A 15,883-nucleotide genomic window follows, 5' to 3' on the forward strand; every position below is an offset into this window, starting at 1 on the left:
ATATATAGGACTCGCTTTTTGTCCACATGTGCTTCCACGTAACCCATAAATACAAGACTTCACACTCTAAATATTTCCACCACTTTAAAGGTCTCGAGCCAACCCTGAAAGTCTTCACCCTGACATCTGCTCCCTCACCTTACGGGGGAGGTGGAGTGCAAGAAAGTACCCACAAGCCAGTGTCCCAGGAAACAAATTAAAATAGCACACACCCATGGAGTTGTATTTCCATCGCTTCAGAGGATTTACGTTTGTCCCCTGAAGGAAGTTGGGACTCCACATTACAGAAAAATTAGTGCATATATTTCCCCCTTAAAACACAAAAATTAAAAGACATCACACACACTCATTGGATTTCTTTTACTTTTGAGGAGTCGAGCTACCTGTAATATCATCGTCCCTGAAATTACAGCAATTTTGTCCCCTTGAGGAGGTCCCCACAGAGCACTAAAGTAAACACACTCGAGTCCCCACAATACATTTAAAACAGCGCACACCAACACAATCTAGGCCACTTTGAGTGCCATAATCTGTTGATAAGCCCCTCTCTCTCTCTCTGCATCATCTCTCTACCTCACTCGCTCTACAGTAGGACAATAAAACAAAGCCTCTCTCCCTTTCTCCATTGTTTCTTTATGGGACTCACTCACTCAGTAGGTGTGTGTTGTACTTGCTGGTGTAGTAGTAAACGTCTTCGTAGCCTTCCTGGTAATCATCATCCGCCCGGTACCTCCTCCCTCGCCTCCTCCTGCTCAGCAGACGTAGCAGGGCCAGGAACCGCTCCATCCCCACCACCTCCACCACAATCACACTGGGTCCAAACTGGGCCGGGCTACGCTGCAAGCTAACAGCAAGGCCAATAACGGTGAGGGCTAAGCGTTTATTCCACACAGAGAGATAGAGAGAGTGAGATCAGGTTTCCTCCTCCTCGCCTCCTCTTTCTGCTGCGCACACACACACACACACCTCTGGATATCACACACACACACACACACACACGCATTAGCGCACATGTAGCACACACACACACACTCCCTCACACACTCCCTCACTCGCTCGCTCTTTGTATTCTCTCCTCTATCTGCAGCCTCCCTCTCCTCTGTTCCCGTCTTCTTTCGGCTGTTGGTGCATCTAGCCGGGTTCAGCCAATCACAGAGCTCGCAGCTCACAAACACACACACACACACACACACACACACACACACACACACACACACACACACACTTTGCTCGCTTGCTGCTCTCGCCCTCTAACACACCACTCCTCCATCTCAGCCCTTCGTCCTGCACTTCCTTTCCTTCATTAGATCCTTCCTTCCTTCGTTATCTTGTCCCTCTATTTCCTTCCTTCCTTCAATCCTTCCTCTTCTTTCTCTTCCTGTCTTCACATTTCCCTTCCTCTCCTCCTCTTCCTCCTCATTCATACACTTCATTCCAGTGTGGGGGGAGGGGAGCCGGTGAGTGAATTCCTCAGAGTCTTCTGTAAGTGTACCAAGAGGAGGAGAGAGGAGAGGGGTGGAAACGTGCAGGTAACTGGTGGAAAACTGAGATAAAACCAGATTTCAGGAACTGAAAACCAGGATTATCCTCCTGGTATCAATATCAAGGTCCTGTTTGGGTTTGGGAGAGCACTGGTGTAGTTTTACACTCGATTCAGGAAACAAATGAAGACACAAACCACAGACAAAAGACGTGAAACCCGGATAAACATCAACAAAGAGCTCTCAGGTTCCATTTACCTCAGAAACAAGTGAACAACATCTGCAGTCATCCTTGGAGCACATCTGGCTGACAACATCAACTCAGGGACAGCCACAGGTCCACCTTACATGATTACTGACCTTTTAGGCCACATCTGGCCCCGTTAACCTCTGCCGTAACCGACATAAATCCCAGCTCCTTACTTTTTGCCTCATCTAGTTCTTGACAACCGTTGGAGTTGCAGTCCAAAGCCTAGCTTGTGACATCTGGGCAACATCTGGCCCGAACAACTCTCGCTGTACGTCACAACCATACTGTCTTGTGACTTTTGAGCCACCTCTGGCATCAACTCATAGACAGCTCCAAGTACAATTTATATGTTTAGTGGCATTTGAGGAACATCTGGCTCATCCAACCTTTTACATAATCGACATCTGGATCACATCTGGCTCATCCAGCCTTTGCTGTAACCCATGTAAAGCTCAGTTCGTGACTTTTGGGCCTCATCCAGTATCAACTCAAAAACAGCTGCCAGTACACATTCAAACACACATTAGGTGATATTCAAGGAACATCTGGCCCTGACAACCTCTACTGTAACCCACCTCGATATCAGTTTGTGACTTTTGGGTCACATCTCAGGCATTACAGCTAAGACTGTATTTTTTCCCCATTTAAACTACATTTACAGCACAAAGAAAGAACTTGTAAATAGATCATATTGTATATATACTGTAAACTTGCAGGATGTTTGTCAGGTTAGTGAATAATTGTGTTACACAATCATAATAAACTTTTGGTTTCGAGCTCTTATACTTTTCCTGCTTGCATCACACAAAGAACTGATCACTCCATCGCTGCCTCATATATGTTACACCGTGAAAAGCCCGACTGTAACAGGATAATCAGTGTTATTCATCTTCAGTGTTTTGAACACCTGACCAGTGTATAATCCCTGCAGGTGTTCTTGGTCGGCCACCCAGAGTCTACACAACCTCCACAGAGACCTGAAGTCCAGACCTCACGCTTCCTGCATCAAAAGGGTCTGGTCAGGATAATAAATGGAGACACTTGTGCTAAAGCAAGGACTAAACAACGCTGAAAACAGCTTCCACTCTGAGTCAGTGGATGCGATCTGCTGAGGTAAGCCTGCTGCATGATGGCAGCATCCTCTGGTACCTGAGTACAAGGCTTCACAATAACACGGGCACTAAAGATCCTGAAACACCTTCATGATTATATCCAGCTGCTGACAACTTCTGAAAGATTTTTTATTAAAGAATAAAATAAATAAAATAGCAAACTTTTGCTTTTACCCTCATCTCCATTTATTTTATATTTATGCAATAATCATTTTTTGTCTTTTGCTGATCGGAGTTACGCTGCTGACAGATGTTTAGAATTCATCATATGATATACGCCGTCATTTTACTCTGCCTTATTTATTGATTAATAAAAATGATTAAATCACAATGACAAATAAAGAGAAGAAGCAAAAAGAAAATTAAAACATGATCACGATCAAAAATTATATACGAAAACACTGACAAAATGAAACATAAAATAAAATAAATAATAAATTACTGAAAAATTATACTTTCAGCAATGATGAATAAAGTGTGCAAAAAAAAGGTAATAATATTTGGCATTATTTAAAAGCATAAAATATGACTATATTAATAAATAAGATACGTTACACAAAATACAGTAAAAAAATAAAAACAGAAAATAATAACAAAATAAAAATAGAAATAAGTGTAATAATGACAAGTGAAAATTAAACACATGTTTTTAAAATAAAAATAAATAAATAACCAAAACTGGAAAAAGAGTATTTTAAAAAAAATAAGGCTAAATAAATCCTGGCAGACTTACACACTGCCTATGGTCCTACTCCAAACTGCAGGAAATCTTGTGAACTGGAATTGATCTCAGCGGGCGCATCTTCAACCAAAATCTTCAACCCAAAAATAAACATCTGTGAAAACTAATGTTCTGATTTTTCATGCCAGGAAAAATAAAATATAATCTACAACATAGAAACGCTGGAACACGTCCCATTGGACTTCATGATCTGCTCGGGTCAAACATTTAGCACAATGTGTCGTTTCTTTCTTGAATATGTTGACGTGGACGAGAACGACAGCTTTTGTTGTTTTTGCGTAAAACTCTGAGCGACGGTCACGACATGATAACTGATCACAAGGACGGAGGTATGAAAAGATCCACGCTGAGCACGATTATTACTGTTACTGTTAGTTAGATTTGTTTGTGTTTGGTTGTCAACAAGTATCACAATTAAGTCAAAGCAAATCTAAATATCTAATGATATATGTCTAAAAAAATAACACAATAAAAGCTATAGGGAAAAAATAATCAGTACAAAAAAATAAAATAAAAGCATAAAGTTTGTTTATATAGACCAAACTATATTGATGTTTATTGGGGGAAATCGTCGCAACATTTATCAATAATGTAAAGAATCTGGCCTAGTTTTAAAAGCAGCTTTACAGATGTTGCTATTTTTGGTTTTTAACAGCTACACGCTCGAGTACAACCCTCAAGTATTTGAGTAAATGTGATTCAGCGTCAGAAAATCTGCTGAAGGCAGCACACAGCGAAGGACAGACTGCTGTGAAATCATAATAAAATATTTCTACAGTTTAAATTCCTTTTTTTTAATCCATTTGCCAAACGGTGGATTGGAGGGGAGCTTGCCGCTCGTCCAACTGGGTCCCAGTCGGCCCTGTTGGCTCAGGAAATGACAAACGGGAGGGGGGCAGCAGATTGTGATCAGAGGGTATTTTAATCATGCACATAAGGAGGAGATTAACCAAGTTACTGAGTGTTTGAGGGTCCCGAAAACGATCAGAGTGGGGACGGACTTCACGCCAAAATTCGGCCGTCAGGCTCTGGGACTGTTCTTAAGCCAAGAGTATGACGGCTCGCGGCGGCATGAGATTTCTACAGAAAGAGAGGGAAAACCCAGAATATCACCAGAGATGAGTTTAGACACAGGTGAACTGGTCCAGGCAGGTAAATCTGGACCTTTCCTCTCTGTGTGGCCATCACACTCAGCCCCTCTCCAATGTGACTTTTGACCTCTGACACACAGTGACTGACAGCTGGTCGCCAGGGTGTTCAGTGACAGTCAGAAAGCCCTGTCTCTGAGCTGTGAGTGCTGACCTTTGACCCCTGTCATGTCCTGGAAGCTCATGTTTCCCACGCTGCGCTGAAGCCTGACAGGCACAAAACTTCTGATGGAAAAATGACAGCGCACACACACACACACACACACACACACACACACACACACACACACACACACACACACACACTCATAGTAAATGCATTGATTACTGGATCAGCAGCGGGAGTGAAGGAGAAGCTTCAGATTTTGTGGATCCTGCTGCACTGACACCTTTTGTCATCTGATAAACACATTTTGAAGCTGTTGGCAGAATAAAATCAGCACTCTGCTTTCATCCAGGTGAGAATGAAGTCATGTGGAGTCAAGTTTTTTTTTTTTTTTTGTTCCACTCTGAAAGTGACGTTTACACCCGGAAGGAGAATCTGCTGCAACCATCTCCAAACAGCGTCACGTCTTAGACTGTGCACGTGATTTATTTTCCTTTTACAGTATAAGAAACACAAATCTAAGGCACATGACTTAAAGCTTCAGAACACAACTGCAGACCACGCGTGAACCGAGCAGCTGGATCTGCTTTCATTTCTAAGAATTTCTGATCTCACAGCGACTCTAAAACTGAATCAGTTGCAGCTCAGGTCTGCTAAATGTTATAGATGCAAACCTGTCTGTAAGGGCCTCTCTGCCGGGTTTAACTCAGCATGTCGTTGTCTAGTGCAGGAGATGTTTAAAGGTTGCAGCACTCGCTCGTTGCTAGCAGAAAACTAGCTGATTAGGAAGATTACACTTATCTCAATGAGACGTTTTCCTGTGTAATAATATTCAACATAGCTATCAATACATTTTTCAAAAAAATGCCTCTCTGTGTAAAATGGGTTTAAAAACTGTGGGAAACCGTTTTTCCGTGATTTGAACCGAGGGAACAAATCGTGGCAGGATCAGCCTGATGTTATTTGTATCCCACTGTAACTTTACTGTATAAAGAGCTAATATCTCCAAAATGTCAGGAGTAGTTAGTCATTACAAGAAGTGTTTGTGAACTAAAAATCATAATGTGGGATACTGTTTGTCTGTGATTTGGACAGCCCAGCGCTGCTCCTGGAGGGAAAAGCAATTCTGCAGGCTTCACCTTGGCACTTGTGCAGGTGAAGCCAAAGGGAATTTGATATACCTTTATTAGTCCCACAAGGGGAAATTTCATAAGGCTGCCGACCTATTGCACGCAATGGCGGTGCCATCTTACCCTCCGACCATACATACATTACACAAAACATCACATGGGGAAGACAGGTCAGAGAGGTATAACAATGGAAAAATGCACCACAGGAGGAAAGATAAGGAGAAACAAAAATAACTCCCCCCAGACTGAGCTCCAACAGGGAGATCAGTTTGAGAACAGCAAAAAACACCTCTGCACATAGCACATGAAAAAACTCTTAATGCACCAAAGAAACACATGACAAGCAACAGGGGTGGGTAAAGGGTGAGAGACAGCCTGTGCGCAGGTCTCCTTGATCCACCGTCAGCATCGGAAGGAATAAGCGTCAAAGGCGTTTGGAAAGCGACGGGGGATGAGTGTGTGCATATCAGTGTATATGTGTGTGCGTGTCCAGAGTTCAGCTGAGACAGTGTCCTTCGCCCTGCCAGGCTAAGTAAACAGTCTTCCAGCCAATCCAGGTGGCCTTGCATAGAATGGGAAGGAACAGACTAAACACAGTCGTTATCAGGGAGATTTTGTTCGGCTCCAGCCTTGAGACCGCAGCTGGCGCCGAAGGGGTGTCCGCATAAGTGATGGTGGTTTTTACTTTAGTGCAAACAGCTCATATGAATTTCAAAGCAGTTCTACAGTCCAACAGTGGTCTCTCAATCTCCCGTTGGAGAGCCGCGAGCTTCGCCATACTTGCGTTCTGTTATTTTGTCATTTCTTGTGCTCAAGGAGCTGATTCTGAGAACTCACGACAGTGTGCCTCCCTGACATGCTTCACCATATTTTCTAGTCTTTGGCTTAGAATGAAGTTGGTTTGGAAACATATTCAGCGATGCTTCATCTCTTGCTTTGCGTTAGTGTGGCCGCCCCGTGCTAGCAGTGTCCAAGCGTTGTTGTTTTTTTTTTTTACCCTTTTCATACCGCGCCCCCCCTGCAATGGCTCTGCGCCCCACCTAGCGGGCGGGCCCCACACCTTGGGAAGCTCTGCTCTAAACTAACACAGGATGTCATGCTGGTCGTTTTTCACCTTTTTCCTAATGTTTGATTAGTGAGTTCATGGTGAATACAGCTGCGTCTCTGCCTGCAAGACCTGGACTACAGTACGGTCGTTCAGACAGTGTTTTTAAAGTTTCTCACATGAGCTGCTCTCACAACACAAGAGCTGCCATTAAATGTGAGGGAAGAAAAAAAAAAACCCAAAAAAACCCCCACATCAGCGGGCCCTAAAATTAGACTGGCTCCGCCTCCCTCACCTGTCAGACATGCCTGGGGCTTTAACGGCCCTCCAGGTGCCAGCGGGGCAGATGGTCGAGTCACATTTACTGACACAGGTGACAAAAAGAGAGAGACGGAAAGGGAGAGTGATGCTGCTGCTGCTAAAAATGACAAGTGAGGCTTCATTTGCATATCGCTGTCAGGATTCTGCTGCTCTGCAACCTGATTGGCTGCCTGCCTGCGTGTGCGTGTGTGTGAAATCCTTTTCTCCACGCTCCTCTCTGAGAAAGACTTTATACCCTACCTCCCCCTGGTGGTCACTCAGAGAAGCTGCAGCTTTTAAAAGACAAGTCTGAGGAGAAGACAGAAAGTGTCAGACGCTTTAGACGTCCAAATCCTGCCAAAAATACCTATGATTTAGCTGGGCAGACGTGCAGACAGCGATTGATAAAGCCGGAGGGAGGACAGCAGAGACGTAGAGACCCAGAAACCAGCAGAACAAAAGGGAGCCTTAATGGACTGCTGAGTGACTGACCCTGATTCCTAATGGACACAAACACATGACGCATTGACTTTCATTCATTCCCCGAAGGGTCGGCCTAACCTGAACACAGACCAGAGGGAAAAAAAAAAAGCAGCTGGGTAACAGCTGTCAGGAGCCACACAGATTCATCTCAGAGCAACAAAGAGGTTCAGTCAACAGAAACTCGTGTTATTGATCCAGAGGGGATCGCAATCCATCACACAGTGATTGGGCATTTCAGAAATCTAAAAGTTAGTTTTAGACTTGCAATTAAAAAATGTTGTTTAATTAAGGGACATTTCTTCCAGCTGCACCACTTTAATTGCTTTCAGTTTAAACAGGCTTTTATTTGAACACCTGGATTAACACCAAAAGCAAACATGTAGGTTTGAAATGAAATAAAGATTTTTATTGTGAGTTAGCATTTTCCTAGTTTTACACCGCTTTTACAACCTGACATGGAAAGTGTAGCAGCCTACATGAGAGTTATCTATTTCTATTCATATTTAAAGAGCTGGCTATTTTCAGCCAGCCTGGAAGATGAAATATGGCATTTTTAATTCATAATAAAAGTCGCACCTTTATGGTTGTGCCACCCTGAAATCTGAGAGCAAACAAATCACTGGAAGTTGTTTTAATAATCACAATGGTTTTGAATGTATTGCTGCTGATAAATATATATATATAAAAATATAAATGTATTATTTTCAGAGTTGTATACAATAAGGATTTTTGAATTCATCATTAAAACAACTGTGCCACCGTTTTGGTGTTTAGATATGAAATTATAAAAAAATATTAATTATTTGAATGCAGTCAGAATATATTCAAACTAAAACAGTTTTTCAGGATGAAGTCCTGAAATCATGAATTAGAAATAAATTATTTTAAACAGAAATGATGCAGAGACACAAAGATCAGTCTGCACATGGCATCATTAACCTGAATATGAACAACAGAAGTGACTTCATCAGACTCCAATGACTCTCCTCTGCTTACAGAGAGAACGTTTCACTTCTGCTAATCTTTTCTTCATCATTAACAGTTTCAGTACTTTTATTTCCTGGTATTAAAGCATCTGCTGCTCTGGTTTTCAAGTAGTTTGTCACTTATCTGCTAGCATAGCATTGCCCTTTTGCTGTTGTACCAGCCTTAGCCGCTGCGACCCTTTATGGTTATTTGTGCCGAGAGCTTCTTGTTAATGTTTGCAGGAGTGTCTGCTAAACACACACATTCACATGGTGAAGCAGAGCAGTTAAAGTTTCTGCCACCTTGATGTGAGCCTGTTAGCTTTAGCATAGCATTAACCAAATATGTATATGTATATAAGTTTAACAGGGAAGTTCTGCATGCCTGTCACCAATGAAATGAAACTGTGATGTTTAGCGGCTTCGTTACCTACAAACCTCAGCTCCACTACCTTACTGAAGATAGCGGGTGTACTTCTCTGGACTCAGCACTGATAGGCTTTTACTCATGATGTAACCATGGAGCCCAAGTTGAAACTGGCTGGGAGATGCGCTGAGCTAGTTTAAAAAACTGGTGAACATAGAGAAAGTCTTTTATTAATTAATTTAACTGCATTATTATCAGAACAGAGCTAATTAGAAAAATGTCTCACAAATAAAAAACTCAGCAGCAACCGCTTCCTGAAGGTAGAATATGGTGAACAAACAAAGATGGCCTCAGTATGTGACTACATTTCACAGTAATCTGACACTATGTCGACTGTGGGGCTGTGGCTGGTTTCTGTATGATGGTTAATCTGAATGTGGTGTGGGTTTAAGGCGGGCCGAGGACAGCCTGCACAGGAGTGCTAATGTTTTATTTTCTAATGCTGAACCTTAGAGAGAAAGAGGGACAAAGACAGTAATCGGGCAGCTGCAGCTGGTAAACACACACACATGCACAATAATGGATAAAACAGATCAGAGAAAGCAGTGGAAATACTCTCCTCTCTCCCCGTCTCTGCAGGTTTCAGTGTCAGACTGACTGCTGGACCATCAGAGACACCCTAAGACACAACACATATGAGTTTGTGTGTATTAGTAAGCGTGTTTGTTAGTGTGTCCATGCTGGGCTTATTCAAGTAGAAAATGAGTGAGTGTATGCGATGCCAGAAGCTCGGCTGTCCACCTGGATGCTGCCCAAGGCTCAGTATATGTGCGAGTGTGTGTGTGTGTGGGATTGTGAGTGTCAGGATATAACAGATGAAGGGCAGTAAAGCAGATTCTCATCATGAGTCTCTTTCCTTCTGGTGTCCACAAATTAAACGTTTTTAAAGCTTCCTTGCTGCTAATTCTCTGATTTCATGTTCGGCTGTTAAATGCAGCTCGATGGTTGGAGGTCAAGTGATTGAGTCAGCCATTACTGAATTTTCCAGAATCAATAAACAGCACATTGGCAGTCTATACACATGCCTACACTGCCTCCTTCTCCATACTTGTTTCCTCTTACTAGATGCAGATGCTGGTTTTCCAAAGAAAAGCACTCTTGAATTGTTCTTTTGTTTGTTTGTTTGTTTGTGTGAGTGCGTGCGTGCGCGTCAGTCATAAAGTTTAATTTCACATTAATGTTTTGGAGACTGATCTCTGGTTTGCACCTTGAGGGGAACCCTTTTTACCATTGCAACAATCCTGAAAACCTCCCTCACAGCTGACTTCTGTGATCACTTTTAGGCTTGGGTATTGCGTTCTGCGCTGCTGGATGTTCTGATGGGGGTTCCTTTTTTAGCATTGAAAGGACCCAAAGATCATCCCCTATGGCAGCTTTCTGTGGACCTCCAATCACCTTGTGCCAAACCCTACTGTCTGCTGTAAAGTCTTAATAATAAATCATCTACTTCCTGGTCAATGCTCTACATTTGGCTCTGTGTTCTGAAGAAGGTTTTGTTAATCATGGAAAGAATTCTGTGGTCATCTCCTGCAGCTTTTTTTGTTTTGTTGATGGCAATAGTTTATCCTTTCACCAAAAATATACCAAACCCTTGATTTGGATTTGTTTTTCTGGTACGTCTCCAATGACCTTAATGAGGGTATTTCTGACTTGCACTGAGAGACTCTTTGAATGTGTGTTTTGGCTCCACAGCCTCAACTTTCAAATGCAACTCTGGAGCTTTGACCTACTTCATTTATGATGAAATATCAAAGAAATAGGCCACATAGGTCTGGAGATTACAGAAGTGAACTGTCAGCAAGTGTTAATATGGGTTAATGCATACACAGAACTTTTCTGAGCAACCATCCAGAAAACAGTCAGCCAGTCGTTAACCTTTAAAGAGTTCTTCCATATGTCTAAATTTGGTTGAAGTGAAATGTTTTCTTTTTTTAAAATACAATTTTCTGTTGACTATAGATCTAACAGGTCTAAATCTAAAGCTAATCATCTACTGCTTTTTCTGATCTGGATCATGGTTCCTTTTGACCAAGAGGACCAAAGACTTTACTCTGAGGTGGAGCCTAGACACCCTTTATGGGAACTTCACTCCCACCAGACCTTTGATTTCATTCAGTTAGTACCCACAGCTCAAGGCCACAGGTGATGGTAGGAACAAATATTGACCAGTAATATGAATTCTGTCACTTCTGAAATTGCTGCCTCAGAGAGGTTGATTGTGGGCAATCTATGGTGTCGCAAGCAACTTACTCTGGTAGGGCTTCCCAAGCTAAACTGGTCCCGGGTGAAGGGCCAAATTAAAGAGGACTTAAAGGAAAACCCAAGAACGAGGCGCCAGTGTACACTTGAACACAAAAACATAATTCCCGTGTATCCATAATGTGAATTAAAGACCTGAATCCAGGTCTCAATCTAAACATGCTCTTCTTCTCTGTAATGTGCTCCAGAACGTCCTGGGTCCAAGATACGGCTTAGTCAACCCTAAACTTTTGTTCCAGGTGGGTGAGAGGCTGCTCATGTATATTACAAACAGGCAACAACAGAATAAATCACCTACTTTTATTTAACACATAAGACTCTTAGTGACCTCAACATTTCTGTGTTCGTTTGTAAGAAAATCCCGTCAGCCAAGTTCAACATTTGGCTTTAAAATCCCCGCAGGTCCACTTACTTTTGGTCATGTAGACGATTACACAATATTTGCACACACCTTAACAACATACACACTCACACACATTTAAATGGATGAAAAAGTCAGGAGATGACACACACAGAGTCAGCAGTTTGTTCAACAGAGTCGTGGTGTGTGTGTGTCTGTGTGTCTTGGTAAAATCTGTGAGAGACGATACGAATAATACATTAAGCTGAGAAATATGGATGTAAACACAAACACGCACACATACAGAAGCACATCTTCTATTTGAGGAGCCAGGCAATATGTCCTCATAATACTGGTGTCAAGTACAAACACACACACAGATTCAGGTCTGCTTCAGTAATCCTGAGGACAAAGATGAGCAGAGTTCTGACATCAGCACCTCTTAAAGGACACAGTGTGTATTTTACTGTGTGAGAGTCTGTCGCAGTATAGAAAACGATTTTGCGACAGTGTGTGTGTGTTTCAGTGTGTGTGTACTTGTGTTAAAGCCATTTTCTCTGCTTCTTAGCTGAAAAGCTTAAAACAGTGGGATGATGTCATGCTGTGACACACACTCTTTATCGCGCACTTGCACAGACACACACACACACACACACACACAGATGCAGCCTAATCATAACGCCCTTCTATGTGTGACTTCTCAAAGATTTTCTCGTCTTTTTAGGGAAAGAAACACTTTAAAACCCGTTTAATATTTTTAAAGAAACAAGTCGATCTGACAGCCGTTCAGCTGCTGCTCCACTCGTGTCACATGACCTTCAGCGCCAAAAGGGAAGCTAAAAATTGACGACACAGTCTGACTGCACTTCACTGAAACAGCCACAAAATGTATTTAATGTTTCCATGTTATGACACATCCCTGACTTTACAATCACTTTATCATAGTCACCAAAGATCTTTTCAAACAAAAATACAATTTAATCTTCGATGACTCATCTGTGATCCAAATTGAGAAGACGGTTGACTGTTTGGGTCATTTTTCACCAAAAGATCTCAGTAAATAAACAACTACACAAACTGCATTTTCCAGCCTGTATTTGGAATACCTGGAATAATTATCTCATTTACTTAAGACTGGTTTAACAACTGCAGCTGTAAGTCTATGGAGGGCCGTAATTGCCAAAACACATAAATACAATTAAATGTTTAAGGAAAAAAACAACAACATAAAAACGAAATAAAAGAAATTTAAAGAAAATCTATAATATATAGATTAAATAAATAAAATCTAAACTTTTATTAAAATATAATAAATTCATTTGTTAATTTATTACATCTAATATAAATAAATCTATTCCCACAATGATTTTTTTGTTTGGTTCTAGATTTCATGGCACATAAATCAGAGACATTTATTTATTTATATTAATTTTGGCAGCAACTGTCCTCCATAAATCACTGTCTGTATGCCGGCGGCTGTAGTCTGGACTGTGTTTATGAGGACATCTGTGAGGTAGATGCTCCTGTTGAGCAGCACATCAAATCTGGCCACGGATCAGACTTTCAGAGCGGCCTGCAGGCGCACAGGTGCTGGACCCTTCTGGACCTGCTAGGTAAGAAATCGGGGTCACGCACCTGACGCTGTCACCGCTTGCATGCTGCAAAAAGCTGCCTGCAGCATCCGTGTTCTCCTCCACAGGCTGGCCTCAGCTTCGTCAGTGAAGCCAGGAAATAATCATTTACTAAATCCACCACAGTTAAACGTGAAAGAGGAGACATAAAAACAGTCTGAAGAGCCTTTTCACCTCGTAAAAGTTAACAGAGCGCACGCACACACGAGCTAAAGCCCCATTCGGATGGGATTAACCTTACAGAGGGAAGCTGGGGTTAAATATTCCCCCGAGGTCTCTGGCAGGGATTTGAAACTTTGCAAGATTACAGGAACAGACGAGCAGAAAGCCGCTTAGAAATCACAGAGAAAGATTCTGCAGAACTTCCCTGAAAATCGCCACATTTTCATAAAAAATAATCCTGGGATAGCTTCCTTTAGATCCACCACATTTTAATCAGGAAGGTCTAACAGCTAATACAGCTGCTTCTAATGGCACCAGGTGCGCTTAAAAAAAAAAAAAAAAGGAAAAAAAAAAGGGAAAGGCGTCATCATGATCACGTCAAACTTGTACAAGGCAGCGAGTGTAATAGTCTCATCATTAATTTCCAGTACTTCAGATGTCACTTTGCACCAAATTCTAAAGTAAAACACTGAACTTTAAACATATCTGAGCCCTCACATGTTAAATACTAACAAAACATGAGCTTAAAGAAAATTACACCTCAATATAAATGAAACTACAAATCTGTAAGAGACACTGAAAGAATGTGATATCAATGGATTCATGACAGCAATTAGAGGTCTAAGAGATGTTGACATAACCATCCATCTATCGACTTTCCACCTCTTCTCCGGGGCTCTGTCCCACGATGCAAGTTCAACATAGCCAGGATATGATTTCCCTCTCTGGCTTCATCCCTAAGGTTTCCCAATCCAGCTTGAAAGAGACAATGCTGCCAGAAGTGACCAATCAGAAACACAGACAGGTCTAATGGCAGCAGATCAAACTGCAGTATTAGGAAAAAAATGGAAGAAAATGAAAAAACAATTTTAATCAAAATAATGGACTGACAGTTTCTGAGAATCTCGAGGGAGAAGGTTTTTCATTTGACGACGTCCATGGATACTCGACTTCAGACAGTCATTCACTGCAAAGGATTATTATCAAAGTATAGAAAACAATTACTAAAATGAAAATTATATTTGGTTTTACAATTACTTCTGGACCTCTGAAAATGGGGTAGTGTATGAAAATGCCTAAATTCTGGAGACTTGATGAAACACTTTTTATGAGAACAAGATCACATATTTTACTTAGGATCAGGGGTTACGCTTGGAGTTTGGGTGATTTCTTAGAGTATTTTAAATTAAATATCAGTAATTTAAGCTGTTAATTTGCTCACTTATGTTCTTGTTTTTCTGTCTTTCTACCTACAAATCAGCTGTTGTCACATCTAATCACTGCCTGAATTTCTTGAACATGAGAACATAAGATTTATTTTTATTTAACTCTGGGTTTCCCTGCTCAGTTAAGAAAAAAACTCATGGGAAAATTTAACTAATTAACCCAAAATTCTGCTCAGTTTTTCATCATTTTATCTCACGGGGCTCCTGCGTTACTCCTGACTCCTGTGTTTAGATTTAATTTCTCATTTTCTTTGAGTCAAATCCCTTTGAGATGAGTAGTGACATGAAGCAGTAGCGATAAACATGTAAGTATAGTAGTACACCGTGTTTCCGTCATGGTCTGTCTATGTATTATTTACCCGTTGTCTATATTTATTCTGCTGCTTTCAGCTGCATGATATTTTTTTTGTCCTGTTGTGTTTGGGTCTTAGCGTTTAACATTTTGGTGTTTTGTTCTTTTTTCCCAGCATCCCGCTGTGAAGGACTATGACCAGTTTAGCTGGAAGCTGTACACACACGCGCACACACACGATTATATTATTATCTCTTCAGGAGCCCCACACACAGGTTTACAACACAACACCAAAGCAGCACCGTAATGTGTTTGGAAAATGGCTCTGAGGCTCAAACTGCTCAGATTGTAGAGGCTTTTTCAGTCACTTATACTCATCCAAAGCTAGGAATAATTATTGGGTTCATTATCAGTTAGTTTGTTTAATGATGCTTTTGTTCATTGTTTTGTCTGTAAATTGTAAGGACACTGTGAAAACATTGGTTTTGATTTTTTTTAACAAGAAGCAATGGAAAATCCAAATACAGAGTTTACTATTTTTTTTTAATCAAAAGAGTCTGAAACATGGGACACTGTTTGTTTATTTTATTTTATTTATTTTTTTTGGGGGGGGGGGGGGGGGTTGTTTATTTGTTTTGTTTGGGGAAGTGCATAAGAAATTAGTCAAATATATCAATAAATCACATTTTATTTATATAGCTACTGAATTCATGCCAGACAACTTAAGGGCCCTTTTACTTTCAAGGCACTTACTTTTTGAAGCACTTACTGGTTCAAATCTTCG

At 41.3% G+C, this 15,883-nt stretch overlaps 1 protein-coding gene across 3 annotated transcripts in view; it reads right to left on the reverse strand.

Moving 5' to 3' along the window:
- Nucleotides 1-1,165, reverse strand: part of grip1 (glutamate receptor interacting protein 1) — a 46,573-nt gene extending 45,408 nt beyond the window's left edge. For 2 of the 3 annotated variants that reach the window (XM_085435806.1, XM_085435805.1), the window contains exon 1: nt 651-1,165. In XM_085435806.1, the coding sequence (XP_085291932.1) occupies nt 651-786 (136 nt within the window). In that variant the 5' untranslated portion in view covers nt 787-1,165. The remainder of the gene's footprint in view (nt 1-650) is intronic. The other variant, XM_085435804.1, reaches the window with a different exon arrangement.
- Nucleotides 1,166-15,883: the final 14,718 nt, after the last annotated feature.

This window comes from Copadichromis virginalis, linkage group LG17 (genome assembly GCF_057382275.1).
Source record: "Copadichromis virginalis isolate Kocher_CV1m ecotype Utaka linkage group LG17, C_Virginalis_male_GT1.1, whole genome shotgun sequence".
Classification (NCBI taxonomy): domain Eukaryota; kingdom Metazoa; phylum Chordata; class Actinopteri; order Cichliformes; family Cichlidae; genus Copadichromis; species Copadichromis virginalis.